At 38.9% G+C, this 20893-nt stretch overlaps 1 protein-coding gene across 1 annotated transcript in view; it reads left to right on the top strand.

Annotated features, from left to right (window-relative positions):
• The window catches only part of LOC129707990 (mucin-2-like), an 87400-nt gene that overhangs the window by 25372 nt on the left and 41135 nt on the right, over positions 1–20893 (top strand). The window contains 9 exon segments of the mRNA XM_055653523.1: positions 661–900; positions 980–1136; positions 2375–2488; positions 2808–2949; positions 3765–3796; positions 6429–6521; positions 14973–15320; positions 15588–15683; positions 16648–16698. Coding sequence (XP_055509498.1) covers positions 661–900; positions 980–1136; positions 2375–2488; positions 2808–2949; positions 3765–3796; positions 6429–6521; positions 14973–15320; positions 15588–15683; positions 16648–16698 — 1273 coding nt within the window.

Genomic DNA, 20893 nt, shown 5'->3' with positions numbered 1-20893 from the left:
AATTGGATCAGTTAATAGTCTTGAATTATTCTTCATTTTAAATTATACATTTAGCAGTTTAATTTTCTTTTATATACCTGTGCCAACTTTTATCATGAAAAGTTGTGACACTGAACTTATGGTGAAGGCCTTCAACCAATAGATTAGTTAATCAATCCAGAACTGCCCCAAATCCCCATCGTATAATTTAGCAGTTTATTGAAAATAATTTGAATTTTCAACCATACTAATCCATAGGTAGTGAAGAGTGAAATAACTTGCTTTATATATTGCCATTCACAAACTAAATTATAACCTCTTTATAGCTAATGTCTTTGGTTCTGGTTGTGATGTAAAACCCTCCTGATGCTTCGCTCTCTCTATGATTGCGTTTATTTTTGGAGTAGACAAAAGCTGTGCTTCTGAAGCGGGGAACACTGAAAATTATGTAAAAGATCAATGACTAGGTCAAAAATTAACAAATTAAATAATTGTAATGATTTAATTGATTAATTATGTTTGTATGGTGCCAAACTGGATCTCAAGAAGAGACTAGGTGGTTTATTGCAATGAAAGATTGATAATTCTGACATTTGTATTGGGTTAACTTGGAAAAAGTAGGACATTTGAATTGTGAATTTAGAATAGTAACCATTATTTTGCTTTTTTTACACACATAAGAATAAAGTTTGTGGCCTTTGTGGAAATTTCAATGAAAACATTGAAGACGACTTAACGACGAAGGGGAACTCCTTGGTGACCAGCTTTATGGCCTTTGGGAACAGTTGGAAGTCCATGCAGTCATGCTCTGACACAGTAAACGAAATATACCCATGTGATAACAATCCATATTGTTTAGCATGGGCTCAGAAGAGGTGCAGCATAATTACTGGCCCAGTCTTTCAAGCTTGTCATAAAATGGTAAGATGCCAGTTAAATTTGAAATTTAAATAGAATCCATAATGCAATCATGATTTCTGACATTGTGGCTCTTTATCAGGTTAACCCAACCCCATTTTATGATGCTTGTGTCCAAGAAGCTTGTGTTTGTGATATGGAGGGAAAATACCAGGGTTTATGTACTGCTATTGCTGTGTACGCAGAGGCTTGCAACAAAGCTGATGTTTGCATTCGCTGGAGAACCCCTGAATTCTGCCGTAAGTCTAAACTTCTGTATTCCTTGTAGAGAACAATTAAGGTATAAGAGCTCATCAACATACTTTTATAGATAGCAGAACACATTGATCCGCAGAGTACCACAATTATTCAGATTGTTGTTCCAGATTCCCGCATCTGTAGACTCTTGTGTTCTCAAAGTCCAGATTGATGCTTGGTGCTGTTTAAAATCTGTGCCATTTTGTAATTGCAATAAAGAAACCATATTTCCTTCTTCAATTCCATGTCTCTTTTGACACAAGATCCTGCATCTTCTACTTGGTTCAGTAAACAGTGCACAATTAATTATCCGAAGGTATCCTCCAAACAGAATCAATGTTTCAAGAAGATTGGCCTTTATTGCCTTCCATCACAGTGAAGAATGTGGGGAATTCGCTGTGATGGATGTTTATGTTAACTTTTATGTAGTTGTGTGTCTTATTGCTTTTTTAAAAATATGGTTGTATGGTAATTTGAATTTCACTGCACCTTAATTGGTACATGTGAAAATAAACTGACCTTGATACTTTGATTCTGTTTGGAGGATACTCTCGGATAATTATTTGTGCACTGTTTACTGAATCACTTTTTGGCTCACGATTGATAACATATCAAAACTGATTTTGATCCTTGCAATGAAAGGCAGGTCATTTTGATCCTTTCAATGAAAGGCAGGTTACTATCACTGTGCACTTTTAATCCTTGATTCATCAAGCAAAATACATTCAGAACCTCACGCAGCAGAAGATTCCAACACCTGCTAATCTGCAACGAATCCACAATATTTGTTTAAATCTCGTCTGTTTGCTTATGAAGGAGATTTGTGGCTATTAATTTGAAGATGATGTTCTGCCAACATTCAGTCTCTATCCTCCAAGTTTGGCATACACTTAAGAATAAATGCACATAGCATTCCATCTATCAATGTTACTGTTGGTCCGCTTTATCTAAAAATATATACTTTGCAGGTTGATTGTATTGGTGCTCATGACAATCCTCCTTTACCTACTACATAAGTCAACTCATTTATCAACATGTATACTCTTTGGAATAGGAGAATAAATTTGTCCGAGTATCTGCCATGGTAAGGACAGATGTCTGAGAGTCCAACACTCCAGTTCACAGGCCAATACCTATAAAATAAATATACAGTGACTGTTTGCTATGCAATATTGTGCTCATTTTGGGCAATGAATAACCAAGCCAAAATCACAATTTGATTGTTTCTGTTATTCTCCAGCTGTATTCTGTGACTATTATAACAGTCTTGGTGACTGCAGTTGGCATTATCAGCCGTGTGGAACAACAACAACAAAAACTTGCACAAGGCAAAAGTACTCTGCAAGTCTAGAAGGTGCTGTTTAGAATTTATTCAAATATGTCACAATCATTTTACAATTTTTTAAAACAATACTTTTAGGTTAGACTAAGTTTCAGTTCTTAAAAATAAAAATCATAATAATCAATTCATTATGCAATTCATTACACATTATACTCAGTTAAAGTATCAATATATTTTGATAAATCTTCATAAAAAATTCATGCTTATACTGTCATTCGTTGGAGATTTGTGCATATTTAGAATGGAGATACATTTTATTGGTGTCAAGATCTCCTGCATTTACAATATTCCTGTTTATCTTGATGGTAATTTTTACTTCTCACTATTTTAGGTTGCTATGCAAAGTGCCCAAATAATGCACCTTACTTGGATGAAAATATTATGAAATGTGTTACACTACCACAGTGCACATGTTATAATGATGGGAGAATACTACAACCTGGTCAAACAACAATAAGTGATTGTGAAGAATGGTAAAGTAGTCACATCAGTAAATGTATTGATCACTGTTCTAATATTGAAAGAAAAAACAAATTAAATGCCAAAAAACTGGGTTTTACAAATATTTCCTTAAAAATGCCATAAATAATTTTTGAGCTTTAAATAGTGAAATTAGCTATTTTAATAATTGAAATATAAAATGCAGTCTAGGATAATTTCACACCTGAACAAAGGCCAAAATAATTGTTTTCAAATTCCTTCCCACCCACCACCCTCCCTCACCTACTTCAGTGACTTTCATCTACAGTTTGCAGTTATATTCATTTTCTGTTCCTTCAGCAAAAAGTTCTTCATTTTCTTTATTCTCTCTGTCCAACAATAATCAGTGACTATTCTATCTGAGAGTCCATCCCTTAATAATTATTCTTCATTGTTACACTATATTGTAATATTTATTGTGAATTATGAACATTAAGTGAAGGCTATTGCTCCTTTAAAGGTTAACTCCCCCATGAGTTGCAACAATAAAGTGCAGGTGGTCTGTGATTACCCATGAATAAACCAACACAATTTATTAAAGCTTCTTATGTCTCATTCTGCTATTAGTAAAGAATCTATTACCTTGACCATACATTGCCTCCATTACATTTTTAAATCATCCTGTGGACCTTGGTTTTTGGTGGAGATTTCAGAGCTAACAGAGATTTTACCTTTCCAATTCTTGCTTTGTATCTATTTGTTGTCCATCTTCCCAGAGAGGTTCAACCATTGTAACACAATATGTCTTTAGACTAGTTTGTAGTTCTTTTGTTTGTTTTATTTGTAACATCTTTCTTTTTGTTGACAGTACATGCCATCATGGAATCACTACTTGCGAAAGTAAGTAATAACTTTCAGCATTCATCTGTTAAAGGAATGCAGTATTGTTTTGCGATAAAGGAGAATGTTTGCTTATTTGCAGTGCAATATTAAAAGTATCAGCAGTTGTAGTTATATCTTCAGTTTAAATATTTCCAAAACATTACTTTTCAAATGCCAGATGTGAATAATTAGCACATCTGTAGATGTTGGTGAGAGTTGTTGAGGACATGCCAAACTTGCTAAGCCTTCTGAGGAAGAAGAGGCATTGGTGTGCTTTCATGGCCTTTGCTTCGATACGGCTAGTTCAGGACAAGGTTCTGGTGATATTTACTGCTAGGAACTTGAAGCTTTTCAACCATCTCTATTTTGGCAGTGTCAATGTATGCGTAGCATTTCGGTGCTGTCTCCTCCCATCCCCCCGCCCTCGGGCTCCTCCTCCTCCCCTTTTTCCTTCCTTCTCCCCTCCCACCCCCCATCAGTCTGAAGAAGGGTTTCGGCCCGAAACGTTGCCTATTTTCTTCGCTCCATAGATGCTGCTGCACCCACTGAGTTTCTCCAGCAATTTTGTGTACCTTCGATCATCCAGCATCTGCAGTTCCTTCTTGAACACTATGTGTAGCACTTCACCTGAATTCGGAAGTTGATCACTATCTCCTTTGTCTTGTTGACATTGAGAGAAAGATTATTAACGTGACACCAGGTTACAAGGTTCTCAATGTCCTTCCTGTACTCTGTCTCATCATTATTTGGTATCCATGCCACTACGGTGGTGTCACCCATGAATTTGTAAATTGAGTTTGATTTGTACGAGGCTGCACAATCGTGGTGAATAAGCAGTAATGAAGGGGGCTGAGAACACATTCTTGTGGAGGACCCATATTGGGGATTATTGTAGAGGGTGATTTGTCACCCACAACTTGTACTGAAGTTATAGCAGAGCTAAGAAACACTCATGCATGCAGGCAAAATGTACCCAACAAAGATGACCCCTGCATTATAGAGTGATTGCATTTGCTGTAATCGTGATTTTCTGCAACGCAATCTCCTTTTCCTCTTGAATCCCATGTCATAAGAGAATGTTTTGCTCTCATTTTAAACCAATTTATCAGTGATGACAAGAGAAGCCACCATTCTTATTTAACATTTGAGACCAACATTAGACCCAGATGAAACAACAAGTTTCATCAATTTTTAATAACTCAAAATTGTTTGGCAATAAGATTTGAACACTAGTCATTTTGTTGATTGGGTAAGGAGTCCCAGCTGAGCCACCCACCTTTGAATTGCTCCTTCCAGTCCTATTGTAGCGGCAAATTATCATATATTTCAGGTAATTAGCACGCTAGCCGCTAAATGGATGAGAATGGTTGAAGGGGGTGTCTTCGAAACACATGCGAGCTCACTCACAGAGTCCTTCAGAGCATCTTCATAGATATGGATTCAAAACACAGTTGTTTGATGAGTAAATGCTTTATTGCTGATAGAAAACAGTAAGATACATCCAAATTTCTTACGACTCGTTACTACATTCTTCATTGAACTCCAGCTTATTACCTTAAACATTAGAAAACTCCTTGTGTCTCCGTAACACTGGCATGATTTGGCATGTGGCCCGCATGGTAGAAGGGTTAACCTTCCCCATCGTCTCTCCAAACTAATCTAAAAACTAAACTTCTGCGCAAGCATCTAAGCTCCAACCACGCCCAAAAACACGTCATAAATCCCACCCACAACATAACGGGCAGTCTAAAATTTAAAGGCATATGCCATCATCAATGACCTACAAAACAAGCCAAATGGCCACAACACCGATGATATGTGAACTGATGCCTCAGACCGTAGCACTGCCGGGCTCTTAATTTGTGAGTCGTACTGTCTGATGCACGGCTCACTGAACATGAAAGGGGGTTTATTTGTGTTTATTTGGCAAAGGAATGGAGTGGGTTTATTTGGGAAAGGAATGGAATTCAAGCGTTGGGATTCATGGGAGAAAAGTGACATAGAAGGAATGGTGCTGTCAGTGTGGAGTTTGCTCACCTCCCTGTGACCACGTGGCTTTCCTCCGTGTCCTCCTACATCTCAAAGATGGTGGGTTAGTTGGTTCATTGGCCTCTGTAAGTTGCTCCTAATGTGTAGGGAACAAATGAAAAAGTGGGATAACATAGAACTAATGTTAATGGGTAATCGATGGTCAGCGTGGACTCGGTGAGCCAAAATGCCTGTTTTCATGCTGTATCTTTAAACTAAACTAATGAGTTAAAGCTCGGTGGCTGGGAGAAGTGGAGTAAACATTGAGGGATTACTTTAAGGAGATGGCCAGGGCTACTGCAACTCCCCTGCACTCAGCGACTGCACTCTGAGACATCTGTTTATGTGTTTTTAGTCTGACATGGCTGTGACTGCCAACCCCATTGACACAGTGACAAAACATAAAACTTGGTGTTTTGTTTGCATTTATATATATATATTTATTTGTTTATTTTCTATTTTGGTAAGTGCAAATTTTAATCTGCATATCAAATGTTTTGGTAGTTGATTACGAATTTGATAAGGCATTTTCCGTTAATTAAATGACATGGTTGTTGCCTTGAGGAAATATCAGAAAGAGATAAGGACTGAAATGGTATTGTGTACATGTTCATAACAACAGGAATAAAGACCACAACTGTTCCATCTACAACACTGTTGACCACAACTCCACTTACATCAACTTCAACAATGTCTTCACCAACCACTAGCCCAGGTAAGGTGATATTAGTTACAGGTTATGGCATGTAATATTTACAATATGATAAGAACAGATTTCAAATGATCAGAGGTGAAACTGGACATTGGTATGTCTGTACTTTTGCACATAATAATTATAAATGGGATTCATAAGCTGGTTATCGCTTCCAACACGTTTCATGATGTTGATGATCAGTAACTTTAATCTGCATACTGCACCTGGGTCTCAAAGAGATGACAAATATTGTGTAAAAAAGGCAAATGAGAGTCTCTCCTGGCTATATAAGGCAAATGTATGATTCAGTCAAGTAGGTCTCATCTCCATTCACATTCACAGCTCCTGTCTCATAGGAACAAGCCCAAAACAACTGTAGGTGTAAGAGGCAATTTGAATCAATAAAGTCTGAGCTTTGGCTCATGTTTTAAATTCACTTGTGAAAAGCACATAAGATCAGGGTTTCATGTTGCCAGCATGGCTAACTGTTGATAAGAATAATGAATGTATATCAGGAACATCGTCGCATAGAACAGTACAGCACAATAACAGGCCTTTTGGTTCATATGATGCTAAATTCAATTAATCTCCTCTGCCTGCAACTAATCTCTGCCTGCACAATTGTCCATTTTGGGGCTGGGCAACGTTTAGAGAGGATTTGTGTGTGGTGGGTGTTGAGTGCCTGGCCCACTGCTGAGGGTGGCGATGGAGGCAGATACATTGTGCTGTTTAAAAGACTTTTGGATAGGTCACCTGGATATGCAGGAAATGGAAGGTATGTTTTATGTACTGGCAGATAAGGATTGGTCTTGGCATCATGTTTGGCACAGACATAGTGGGTTGATGGACCCGTTCCTGTGCTGTATTGTTCTCTGTTCCTTTTGAGTAAAATTTACACTTTTGTTGTTGGATCTCAATGAAAATATGAAGTAAAACAGATGTGACATCAAACTGGCTTTTTGCAATGTAAAGTTCATGAAATGATTTGTGATGCATGGCTTTTGTATACATTGTGGCCAATGATCTACCAGATACATACTAAAAAGGGGGTCCCAGGGTAATTGGCAAAAGAACCAAAGGCAAAATTAAAATATAAATGACTTTAACCACAAATTTGCAATAATTTGGAATGTGTTGTTGGTAAGAGATATAATTTATGAGCATATTCAAGTTTACCTTTTAAAATGAAATTACAAAGTCAGATAATTACCTAAAACCTGCTGAATTTAATGTACTACCCAATGTCCTTGGTCTCCGCTAATACACTGACCCTTTAATCTGCATTAACCGCCCTCCTTCCCATCACAATGATGTCTTCTCAGTTGACTTACTGGACTGTCAACCCTTCATTTCAAACCTTCCCTTACCCTGCATAATAGCACCATTCTGATCCCTTCGCTTCCCTTCCATCTCATTTCCTCCTACTACCACACATACAACATCTGCTCGAGAGTTAATATGTAACCACAGTGTCAGTAAATCTCTAATTCGAGCCTCCCTCAATATTGTGATAGACCTATCAAGCTGACATGAAGGTCAAATCTACAATACCCAATTTCTTGCAGCCAAGGCCTTGGGTTACATCTGAATATTTATATAATGGAAGGATGATCATAATAACCATTACCACTCACATATTTTCCATTCTACTGCACCTTTTAATAAAAAATCTTGTTGACACCCTGTTCAACTCTGTTTTCCACAGTTATTTTCTGCCAGTTTCGCTATATTGTTAAATAATGTTGATATTGTTAAATTTTGCAGCTCCCTACCCTTTTCACAAATTCCCTTTAAACTGATGGCAGTGCTTCTAAGTACTATTTAATATTGTCCTTGTACAAAGAAATGTACAATTACATTTACATTAACATAAACAGTTAAATTTACTCTTGGGTCCTAATGCCATATGCGTAATTGAAAGATGAGGCACTGTAACTTACACTGAGTACTGAACTTTATTGGAACAGTGTTGGAGATACAGAGTGTAAATGTAGGGAACATTCACATAACAGACACTTTAATTCTCATCTTCTATATTACTGAAAGCCTGATCTTGACCGCTTTTGGCCCACTGTGCTGCGATTTCCGAGAGAACGCCGCCACCTACGGCCGTCATTTTTGGCCACCTCGCTCAGAGCCCCCCTCCGCCTTCCGGGACCAGAGGATTTTTCCCATCGATGAAAAATCTGAGATATATTAATGTTTTAATAAAATTCCCCATTCTCTCTGCTGCCCCCGCTGGAGGCAAGGGGGAGGGGAGAGGGACTATAAAACCCGGAAGGATCGTGCCTCACACACTCTCTGCCAGACCCAGGAAGCGAGAGGGTCACGGCTCTCTGAACTGTGAATAACACTGAACGCACATCTACTCCACGGTGAGGCCACTCGATGTGGCTGCTGCCAAATTGTTTGCCTTTTTATTTAAAGTTTGTGTTCACAAAATGAATTTTGGTTGTCAGGTGGCTGCTGCCCAATTGTTTGCCTCGCCTTTTTTAAAAAGTTTGTGTTCACAAAATGAATTTTGGTTGTGGGATGGCTGCTGCCCAATTGTTTGCCTCACCTTTTAAAAAAGGTTTGTGTTCACAAAATGAATTTTGGTTGTCGGGTGGCTGCAGCCAAATTGTTTGCCTTGGCTTGGCTTTTAAAATCGTTGCAACAGTTGACTGCCAGCCCGAGAATCCATTTGGCCCACAATGTCGATACTAGCCCTCTGGAAACCAGTACCTTCGGCCCACAACACCCATACTAGCGTAACAGAAAGCCCCCCCCCCCCCCACTGGCGAGCAATATTGGAATTGGTGGAGAGGTGGAATATTGCGTTGATGACCCGTGTGATGCTTAGTCTAGTAATAAATATATTCAACAGTAAATCTGTTTCGGCCTCCACTCTGCTGTGGACCTTTCCTTATATACTCTTTTTTTATATACTCCATTTTCTTATATACTCACTGCCATTTGATAATTTTTAGATTTTATAAGACCAACGTTGGCCCGCTAGGAGCTCATCTGTCCTTTGACAGGTCTTGTTTTTGGTCCTTCAGGGGGTTCACAGCCTCCTCCTCATCTGGCAAATCAGGCGGGGGAGACAGTTTAGTCGCCGACTATCCAACCATGGAGCAGGTAGCACCGGATTACACGGTACCCGTGGCGGGGGGTACTCCCCCTATTTTCTCTAACTTTTCGGTATATTAGACCCTGTTCCCTGTTCCCCATTTTTACTTTCATAAGTAAAATGGTCAGTCGCTCACAATGGCAGCTACTTTTATCATCATGCGGGAATTTGAACTCACTTCTTTATAATAATGTGCTAGGTAACTTCATTATGAGGGCATGCGAGGAGGCTGTTTGACCCATTGGGTCCTTTCCAACAGTACAATGTCATGTCCCCTGCTTATTTCCCTGGAACTGTACAACATATTCTCTCTCACATCCACTCTCCTTTGACTGTTTTGGTATTGGCCTATACAAAGGGATAATTTACAATAGCCAATTAATCTACCAGCATGTCTCTGGGTGACAGGAGGAACCCAAGGAAGTACAGGTAGCCAATATAAGCTCCATACAAACAGCACCTTATATCAGGGTTGAACTTGGATCTCTCAAGCTTTTAGGCAAAGGCGAGACACAGTCTTTCACAGCAGTGGTCTTCCTTTATCTTATTTATCCTGGAGCTGCTACCTTTTTGCCATTTCCCTCTTGTCCACCAATTAATCTCTCCTGCATATATGGTATATCTTTTCACCATATACAGTACGTAGCATGTTTAAAGGTGATATGGTGAGGCAGCGCAACTACTCCAATAATGTCCTTCAATAACACGCCGAGACCAACCCATCAAAGTGGAAAGAATATCCGGCTGTTAAAATCATGCAATAGTTAGTGCACAGCTGCAGTCAGCTGCCTGATAAGTGACATCTCACGTTTGTGCTGTATGCTTTTTCCCCATTGTTCTGTTCTGCACTGGCAATTACTGTTTCCTTATCTGATACTTGAGGTTGTATCTTAGTTTAGATCAATCAACAGTTCCCCAAACATATTGTTATTATTCCCATTTTACTGGTCCCATTCCCATTTAAACTGTAATTTGGAAGATTAATTTTAATGCACAACCATGTTTCTCAAAGCTTGTTTTTTATATTTATGTTTATATTTTCCACTCTGTATTGTTTTATACAAGTTTGCCTTATGTTTTCTTTCTTTACATTACAGTGCCAGTCTGTTTGGGTGTATGGTCTCCTTGGTCTAATAAGCATATACCATCAGCGTTATCTCCAGATGATTATGAATTGTTGAAACCATATGGCAATAAATTGTGCCCATCTTCTTCCGATGAAATTACTAATATTGAGTGCCAATTTGCTGACCATCCTGATTGGCCACTAAGTGCATCGCCAGATCCTGTGACCTGCATTAAAGACATAGGATTGATCTGCACGTTCTCTGGAAATGCTATTCGCCAATTTTGTAGTGACTACAGAATTAGAGTTTGCTGCGAGCCAACTGAGACTACAACTGTCCCCACGACTACAACTGAGTCTACCACCAGTCCCACGACTGGTGAGTGATACCTTCTCCAGTAGTTGTTAACAGTCATTTTAAAAGAAGGACAATAATGTCCAAAGTATGCCCAGCTTGTGCTAGAATTTAACCAAATACAAATGTTGCTGCTGAATGTTGCGATGAATATAAATTTGCAATGACTTTGTTGAAGTTAATCCACAACATCTTTTAATTTATGCAATATATGCTGATTTTGTTACTACTCTCTCAAATGTGCCTTACTTCAAGTTGAATATAAAGGACATGTATGCATTTGTTTACAGAAGAACAACAACAACAACAACAACAACAACAACAACAACAACAACAACAACACCCACGACCACCACAGAATCTACCACCAGTCCTACAACTGGTAAGTGACAACTTCTCTCAACGTACCCTCATGGCTTTTTTTTAAAATCACAGCTGAGATCATACACTCATGTTCCCATCCTTGCTTCAAGTTCCGCAATTTCATAATTCCATTTTAGAGTCTGTGGGTTCAGTCTTGATGGTCCTCTGATGCAGGATAGGGATAGAGCAGCACTGACAATACTGTGCTATTCTGCTTGAGATTTTGAGCTGGGTTTGTGCAGATGCTGTCGTGAATGAGGTTTATCTTCTGGCCAATAGTAAAGAACAGGAAAATGTCTCCACTACCATGAATACTAATGATAATTACAACAACATTTGTCAGGAAATATTTTTAAGCTCTATAGTTTATAGGATGAAGGTATGAATAAGTAGTTTATGGTGTTCCCTACATTTCAGCTGTGACCATATTTTAGTACAATTTCTTGCTAGGCCTTTGCAAGATAGGAAGTAATTAAAGGAGTTTATCTCCACTGTACACAATCTCTTTTGAAATAGTCAAAATTACCGTCTGCATTTCTTGGTCATTCAAAATCTACGATTCAACATGGATGATTTAATTGTCCATGAATTTGTTTCCCTTTCGAAGAAACAGCTAGAACAACCAGCACAAATGGGTCCACAACCATTTCCACAACTGGTGGGTGGTGATATTTTAATTTGCAACTTTTTTTACACAAGCTTCCCTATACATATACATATTATTTTAATTCAAAACAAATGACTTGGTAGAAATAAATGCTGAGAAGCTCAGCGGGGGCAACAGCATCTATGGAGCGAAGGAAATTAGCATTTCGGGCCGAAACCCTTCTTCAGACCCGTTTCAGCCCGAAACGTTGCCTATTTCCTTCGCTCCATAGATGCTGCTGCACCCGCTGAGTTTCTCCAGCATTTTTGTCTACCTTCGATTTTCCAGCACCTGCAGTTCCTTCTTAAACAAATGTAATGCCTTTATTATTTTCCAGAAAAAACAACTCCCACGGTGACACCAAGCACCACCACCACCTACACAACAGGTGAGTGATCACCTCTGTCAGTAGGTTATTACCAGCCGTTACGTTCAGTCATTCAATTTCAACTTCCGCTTGCCCTCAGTTGAATCATTCTTCAAGTTGCATGTAATGGTTTTATTTGCAGAAAAAACAACAACTACAACAGAGCCAACCACAACCGAGTCTACCACCAGCCCCACAACTGGTGAGTAATGCCTTTTATCAATCATTTTAACACAAATATGTACAAATACAGTACCACTCGCAGGTTGTGACAATGTTGATCACTCTTGCCATGTGCAACACAATTTTACCTCAGCAGCAGCATGGGATGTTCTCGAATTTCAAAGTCTTGAGATACAAACTAGAATGGTGCTATAATACAATGCAAAGGAACAACAGTAATGCCCAAAGTATGTGCTGGAGTTGAAACACATACAAATATTATTGCTGAATGTAGTATGGATTGTATATTTGCAGTGATTATGTTGAAATATTATTGCACAACTTCTTTTAATTTGTGCAGTATATGTTCATTTTGTTACTCCTCTCTCAAATGTGTAATTCTTCAAGTTGAATGTAAAGGACATGTATGTATGTGTTTACAGAAATAACTACACCAACAGCGACAACAACAACAGAATCTACCACCAGTCCCACAACTGGTGAGTGATAACTACTCTCAATGTAAACCCATGGGTTTTTATATCACAGCTGAGCTCATAAACATCATTTTCAGTTGCACTCCTTTCCCCTCCTTTCTTCAATTTCACTTCATCCATAACAAGTGAGTGATCGCCTCTGTCAGTATGTACTTACTGGCTGTTGGGTTTGGTTGTTCAATTAAAACTTCCACTCGTCTTCAGTAAAAGTCTAATAATTTGACCTATCCACTACGATTTCCAATAACAAGCATTGGTCTAAATGTTGAATGAAGGGATCATTCTAAATTTTTCAGTACTTGTAAAATATAATCAGTCTCAAATGTTAATTCTTAATAGATGCTGCTTGACCTACTAAGTAGTTCTAGTCATTTCTACATTCATTTGTCTTATATCTGAAATCTGCTTGAGCGGTATGAGAATTGAGTTGACTGTGATTTGAGTTTGTTTGTTATTTTCCAGAAGAAACATCAACTGTGACATCAACCAGCATTCCTTCCACAACAGGTAAGTTTTGGCTTTTTCAAGATATATTTATTTTGCGACCTCAACTTATTAAAATGAAAATCCATTTGTTTTCTTCTCTACCATCATCATCATCGTTGAAAACATCAACGTGCACGTGCCTTACAATCCTATGTACGACAGTGATCACAACTTCTACTGAAGTGTGGATGGCCGTTGGCCTGCTAGGAGCTCATCTGTCCTTTGACAGGTCTTGTTTTTGGTCCTTCAGGGGGTTCACAGCCTCCTCCTCATCTGGCAAATCAGGCGGGGGAGACAGTTTAGTCGCCGACTATCCAACCATGGAGCAGGTAGCACCGGATTACACGGTACCCGTGGCGGGGGGTACTCCCCCTATTTTCTCTAACTTTTCGGTATATTAGACCCTGTTCCCTGTTCCCCATTTTTACTTTCATAAGTAAAATGGTCAGTCGCTCACAATGGCAGCTACTTTTATCATCATGCGGGAATTTGAACTCACTTCTTTATAATAATGTGCTAGGTAACTTCATTATGAGGGCATGCGAGGAGGCTGTTTGACCCATTGGGTCCTTTCCAACAGTACAATGTCATGTCCCCTGCTTATTTCCCAGGAACTATACAAAATATTCTCTCTCACATCCACTCTCCTTTGACTGTTTTGGTATTGGCCTATACAAAGGGATAATTTACAATAGCCAATTAATCTACCAGCATGTCTCTGGGTGACAGGAGGAACCCAAGGAAGTACAGGTAGCCAATATAAGCTCCATACAAACAGCACCTTATATCAGGGTTGAACTTGGACCTCTCAAGCTTTTAGGCAAAGGCGAGACACAGCCTTTCACAGCAGTGGTCTTCCTTTATCTTATTTATCCTGGAGCTGCTACCTTTTTGCCATTTCCCTCTTGTCCACCAATTAATCTCTCCTGCATATATGGTATATCTTTTCACCATATACAGTACGTAGCATGTTTAAAGGTGATATGGTGAGGCAGCGCAACTACTCCAATAATGTCCTTCAATAACACGCCGAGACCAACCCATCAAAGTGGAAAGAATATCCGGCTGTTAAAATCATGCAATAGTTAGTGCACAGCTGCAGTCAGCTGCCTGATAAGTGACATCTCACGTTTGTGCTGTATGCTTTTTCCCCATTGTTCTGTTCTGCACTGGCAATTACTGTTTCCTTATCTGATACTTGAGGTTGTATCTTAGTTTAGATCAATCAACAGTTCCCCAAACATATTGTTATTATTCCCATTTTACTGGTCCCATTCCCATTTAAACTGTAATTTGGAAGATTAATTTTAACACACAACCATGTTTCTCAAAGCTTGTTTTTTATATTTATGTTTATATTTTCCACTCTGTATTGTTTTATACAAGTTTGCCTTATGTTTTCTTTCTTTACATTACAGTGCCAGTCTGTTTGGGTGTATGGTCTCCTTGGTCTAATAAGCATACACCATCAGCGTTATTTCCAGATGATTATGAATTGTTGAAACCATATGGCAATAAAATGTGCCCATCTTCTTCCGATGAAATTACTAATATTGAGTGCCAATTTGCTGACCATCCTGATTGGCCACTAAGTGCATCGCCAGATCCTGTGACCTGCATTAAAGACATAGGATTGATCTGCACGTTCTCTGGAAATGCTATTCGCCAATTTTGTAGTGACTACAGAATTAGAGTTTGCTGCGAGCCAACTGAGACTACAACTGTCCCCACGACTACAACTGAGTCTACCACCAGTCCCACGACTGGTGAGTGATACCTTCTCCAGTAGTTGTTAACAGTCATTTTAAAAGAAGGACAATAATGTCCAAAGTATGCCCAGCTTGTGCTGGAATTTAACCAAATACAAATGTTGCTGCTGAATGTTGCGATGATTATAAATTTGCAATGACTTTTGTTGAAGTTATTCCACAACATCTTTTAATTTCTGCAATATATGCTGATTTTGTTACTACTCTCTCAAATGTGCCTTACTTCAAGTTGAATATAAAGGACATGTATGCATTTGTTTACAGAAGAAACAACAACAACAACAACAACAACAACAACAACAACAACAACAACAACAACACCCACGACCACCACAGAATCTACCACCAGTCCTACAACTGGTAAGTGACAACTTCTCTCAACGTACCCTCATGGCTTTTTTTTTTAATCATAGCTGAGATCATACACTCATGTTCCCATCCTTGCTTCAAGTTCCGCAATTTCATAATTCCATTTTAGAGTCTGTGGGTTCAGTCTTGATGGTCCTCTGATGCAGGATAGGGATAGAGCAGCACTGACAATACTGTGCTATTCTGCTTGAGATTTTGAGCTGGGTTTGTGCGGGTGCTGTCGTGAATGAGGTTTATCTTCTGGCCAATAGTAAAGAACAGGAAAATGTCTCCACTACCATGAATACTAATGATAATTACAACAACATTTGTCAGGAAATATTTTTAAGCTCTATAGTTTATAGGATGAAGGTATGAATAAGTAGTTTATGGTGTTCCCTACATTTCAGCTGTGACCATATTTTAGTACAATTTCTTGCTAGGCCTTTGCAAGATAGGAAGTAATTAAAGGAGTTTATCTCCACTTTACACAATCTCTTTTGAAATAGTCAAAATTACCGTCTGCATTTCTTGGTCATTCAAAATCTACGATTCAACATGGATGATTTAATTGTCCATGAATTTGTTTCCCTTTCGAAGAAACAGCTAGAACAACCAGCACAAATGGGTCCACAACCATTTCCACAACTGGTGGGTGGTGATATTTTAATTTGCAATTTTTTTTACACAAGCTTCCCTATACATATACATATTATTTTAATTCAAAACAAATGACTTGGTAGAAATAAATGCTGAGAAGCTCAGCGGGGGCAACAGCATCTATGGAGCGAAGGAAATTAGCATTTCGGGCCGAAACCCTTCTTCAGACCCGTTTCAGCCCGAAACGTTGCCTATTTCCTTCGCTCCATAGATGCTGCTGCACCCGCTGAGTTTCTCCAGCATTTTTGTCTACCTTCGATTTTCCAGCACCTGCAGTTCCTTCTTAAACAAATGTAATGCCTTTATTATTTTCCAGAAAAAACAACTCCCACGGTGACACCAAGCACCACCACCACCTACACAACAGGTGAGTGATCACCTCTGTCAGTAGGTTATTACCAGCCGTTACGTTCAGTCATTCAATTTCAACTTCCGCTTGCCCTCAGTTGAATCATTCTTCAAGTTGCATGTAATGGTTTTATTTGCAGAAAAAAACAACAACTAACACAGAGCCACCACAACCGAGTCTACCACCAGCCCCACAACTGGTGAGTAATGCCTTTTATCAATCATTTTAACACAAATATGCTCAAATACAGTACCACTCGCAGGTTGTGACAATGTTGATCACTCTTGCCATGTGCAACACAATTTTACCTCAGCAGCTGTTTACCTCAGCAGCTCATGGGATGTTCTCGAATTTCAAAGTCTTGAGATACAAACTAGAATGGTGCTATAATACAATGCAAAGGAACAACAGTAATGCCCAAAGTATGTGCTGGAGTTGAAACACATACAAATATTATTGCTGAATGTAGTATGGATTGTATATTTGCAGTGATTATGTTGAAATATTATTGCACAACTTCTTTTAATTTGTGCAGTATATGTTCATTTTGTTACTCCTCTCTCAAATGTGTAATTCTTCAAGTTGAATGTAAAGGACATGTATGTATGTGTTTACAGAAAAAACTACAACAACAGCGACAACAACAACAGAATCTACCACCAGTCCCACAACTGGTGAGTGATAACTACTCTCAATGTAAACCCATGGGTTTTTATATCACAGCTGAGCTCATAAACATCATTTTCAGTTGCACTCCTTTCCCCTCCTTTCTTCAATTTCACTTCATCCATAACAAGTGAGTGATCGCCTCTGTCAGTATGTACTTACTGGCTGTTGGGTTTGGTTGTTCAATTAAAACTTCCACTCGTCTTCAGTAAAAGTCTAATAATTTGACCTATCCACTACAATTTCCAATAACAAGCATTGGTCTAAATATTGAATGAAGGGACCATTCTAAATATTCCAGTACTTGTAAAATATAATCAGTCTCAAATGTTAATTCTTAATAGATGCTGCTTGACCTACTAAGTACTTCTAGTCATTTCTACATTCATTTGTCTTATATCTGAAATCTGCTTGAGCGGTATGAGAATTGAGTTGACTGTGATTTGAGTTTGTTTGTTATTTTCCAGAAGAAACATCAACTGTGACATCAACCAGCATTCCTTCCACAACAGGTAAGTTTTGGCTTTTTCAAGATATATTTATTTTGCAACCTCAATTTATTACAATGAAAATCCATTTGTTTTCTTCTCTACCATCATCATCATCATTGAAAACATCAACGTGCACGAACCTTAAAATCCTATGTACGACAGTGATCGCAACTTCTACTGAAGTGTGGATGGCCGTTGGCCCGCTAGGAGCTCATCTGTCCTTTGACAGGTCTTGTTTTTGGTCCTTCAGGGGGTTCACAGCCTCCTCCTCATCTGGCAAATCAGGCGGGGGAGACAGTTTAGTCGCCGACTATCCAACCATGGAGCAGGTAGCACCGGATTACACGGTACCCGTGGCGGGGGGTACTCCCCCTATTTTCTCTAGCTTTTCGGTATATTAGACCCTGTTCCCTGTTCCCCATTTTTACTTTCATAAGTAAAATGGTCAGTCGCTCACAATGGCAGCTACTTTTATCATCATGCGGGAATTTGAACTCACTTCTTTATAATAATGTGCTAGGTAACTTCATTATGAGGACATGCGAGGAGGCTGTTTGACCCATTGGGTCCTTTCCAACAGTACAATGTCATGTCCCCTGCTTATTTCCCTGGAACTGTACAACATATTCTCTCTCATATGCACTCTCCTTTGACTGTTTTGGTATTGGCCTATACAAAGGGATAATTTACAATAGCCAATTAATCTACCAGCATGTCTCTGGGTGACAGGAGGAACCCAAGGAAGTACAGGTAGCCAATATAAGCTCCATACAAACAGCACCTTATATCAGGGTTGAACTTGGATCTCTCAAGCTTTTAGGCAAAGGCGAGACACAGCCTTTCACAGCAGTGGTCTTCCTTTATCTTATTTATCCTGGAGCTGCTACCTTTTTGCCATTTCCCTCTTGTCCACCAATTAATCTCTCCTGCATATATGGTATATCTTTTCACCATATACAGTACGTAGCATGTTTAAAGGTGATATGGTGAGGCAGCGCAACTACTCCAATAATGTCCTTCAATAGCACGCCGAGACCAACCCATCAAAGTGGAAAGAATATCCGGCTGTTAAAATCATGCAATAGTTAGTGCACAGCTGCAGTCAGCTGCCTGATAAGTGACATCTCATGTTTGTGCTGTATGCTTTTTCCCCATTGTTCTGTTCTGCACTGGCAATTACTGTTTCCTTATCTGATACTTGAGGTTGTATCTTAGTTTAGATCAATCAACAGTTCCCCAAACATATTGTTATTATTCCCATTTTACTGGTCCCATTCCCATTTAAACTGTAATTTGGAAGATTAATTTTAATGCACAACCATGTTTCTCAAAGCTTGTTTTTTATATTTATGTTTATATTTTCCACTCTGTATTGTTTTATACAAGTTTGCCTTATGTTTTCTTTCTTTACATTACAGTGCCAGTCTGTTTGGGTGTATGGTCTCCTTGGTCTAATAAGCATACACCATCAGCGTTATTTCCAGATGATTATGAATTGTTGAAACCATATGGCAATAAAATGTGCCCATCTTCTTCCGATGAAATTACTAATATTGAGTGCCAATTTGCTGACCATCCTGATTGGCCACTAAGTGCATCGCCAGATCCTGTGACCTGCATTAAAGACATAGGATTGATCTGCACGTTCTCTGGAAATGCTATTCGCCAATTTTGTAGTGACTACAGAATTAGAGTTTGCTGCGAGCCAACTGAGACTACAACTGTCCCCACGACTACAACTGAGTCTACCACCAGTCCCACGACTGGTGAGTGATACCTTCTCCAGTAGTTGTTAACAGTCATTTTAAAAGAAGGACAATAATGTCCAAAGTATGCCCAGCTTGTGCTGGAATTTAACCAAATACAAATGTTGCTGCTGAATGTTGCGATGATTATAAATTTGCAATGACTTTTGTTGAAGTTATTCCACAACATCTTTTAATTTCTGCAATATATGCTGATTTTGTTACTACTCTCTCAAATGTGCCTTACTTCAAGTTGAATATAAAGGACATGTATGCATTTGTTTACAGAAGAAACAACAACAACAACAACAACAACAACAACAACAACAACAACAACAACACCCACGACCACCACAGAATCTACCACCAGTCCTACAACTGGTAAGTGACAACTTCTCTCAACGTACCCTCATGGCTTTTTTTTAAAATCACAGCTGAGATCATACACTCATGTTCCCATCCTTGCTTCAAGTTCCGCAATTTCATAATTCCATTTTAGAGTCTGTGGGTTCAGTCTTGATGGTCCTCTGATGCAGGATAGGGATAGAGCAGCACTGACAATACTGTGCTATTCTGCTTGAGATTTTGAGCTGGGTTTGTGCAGATGCTGTCGTGAATGAGGTTTATCTTCTGGCCAATAGTAAAGAACAGGAAAATGTCTCCACTACCATGAATACTAATGATAATTACAACAACATTTGTCAGGAAATATTTTTAAGCTCTATAGTTTATAGGATGAAGGTATGAATAAGTAGTTTATGGTGTTCCCTACATTTCAGCTGTGACCATATTTTAGTACAATTTCTTGCTAGGCCTTTGCAAGATAGGAAGTAATTAAAGGAGTTTATCTCCACTTTACACAATCTCTTTTGAAATAGTCAAAATTACCGTCTGCATTTCTTGGTCATTCAAAATCTACGATTCAACATGGATGATTTAATTGTCCATGAATTTGTTTCCCTTTCGAAGAAACAGCTAGAACAACCAGCACAAATGGGTCCACAACCATTTCCACAACTGGTGGGTGGTGATATTTTAATTTGCAACTTTTTTTACACAAGCTTCCCTATACATATACATATTATTTTAATTCAAAACAAATGACTTGGTAGAAATAAATGCTGAGAAGCTCAGCGGGGGCAACAGCATCTATGGAGCGAAGGAAATTAGCATTTCGGGCCGAAACCCTTCTTCAGACCCGTTTCAGCCCGAAACGTTGCCTATTTCCTTCGCTCCATAGATGCTGCTGCACCCGCTGAGTTTCTCCAGCATTTTTGTCTACCTTCGATTTTCCAGCACCTGCAGTTCCTA

Source organism: Leucoraja erinacea, chromosome 22, assembly GCF_028641065.1.
Source record: "Leucoraja erinacea ecotype New England chromosome 22, Leri_hhj_1, whole genome shotgun sequence".
In the NCBI taxonomy this organism is placed as follows: domain Eukaryota; kingdom Metazoa; phylum Chordata; class Chondrichthyes; order Rajiformes; family Rajidae; genus Leucoraja; species Leucoraja erinaceus.
The sequence above is the reverse complement of the archived record's forward strand: the minus strand, read 5'-3'. Positions and strand labels throughout refer to the sequence as shown.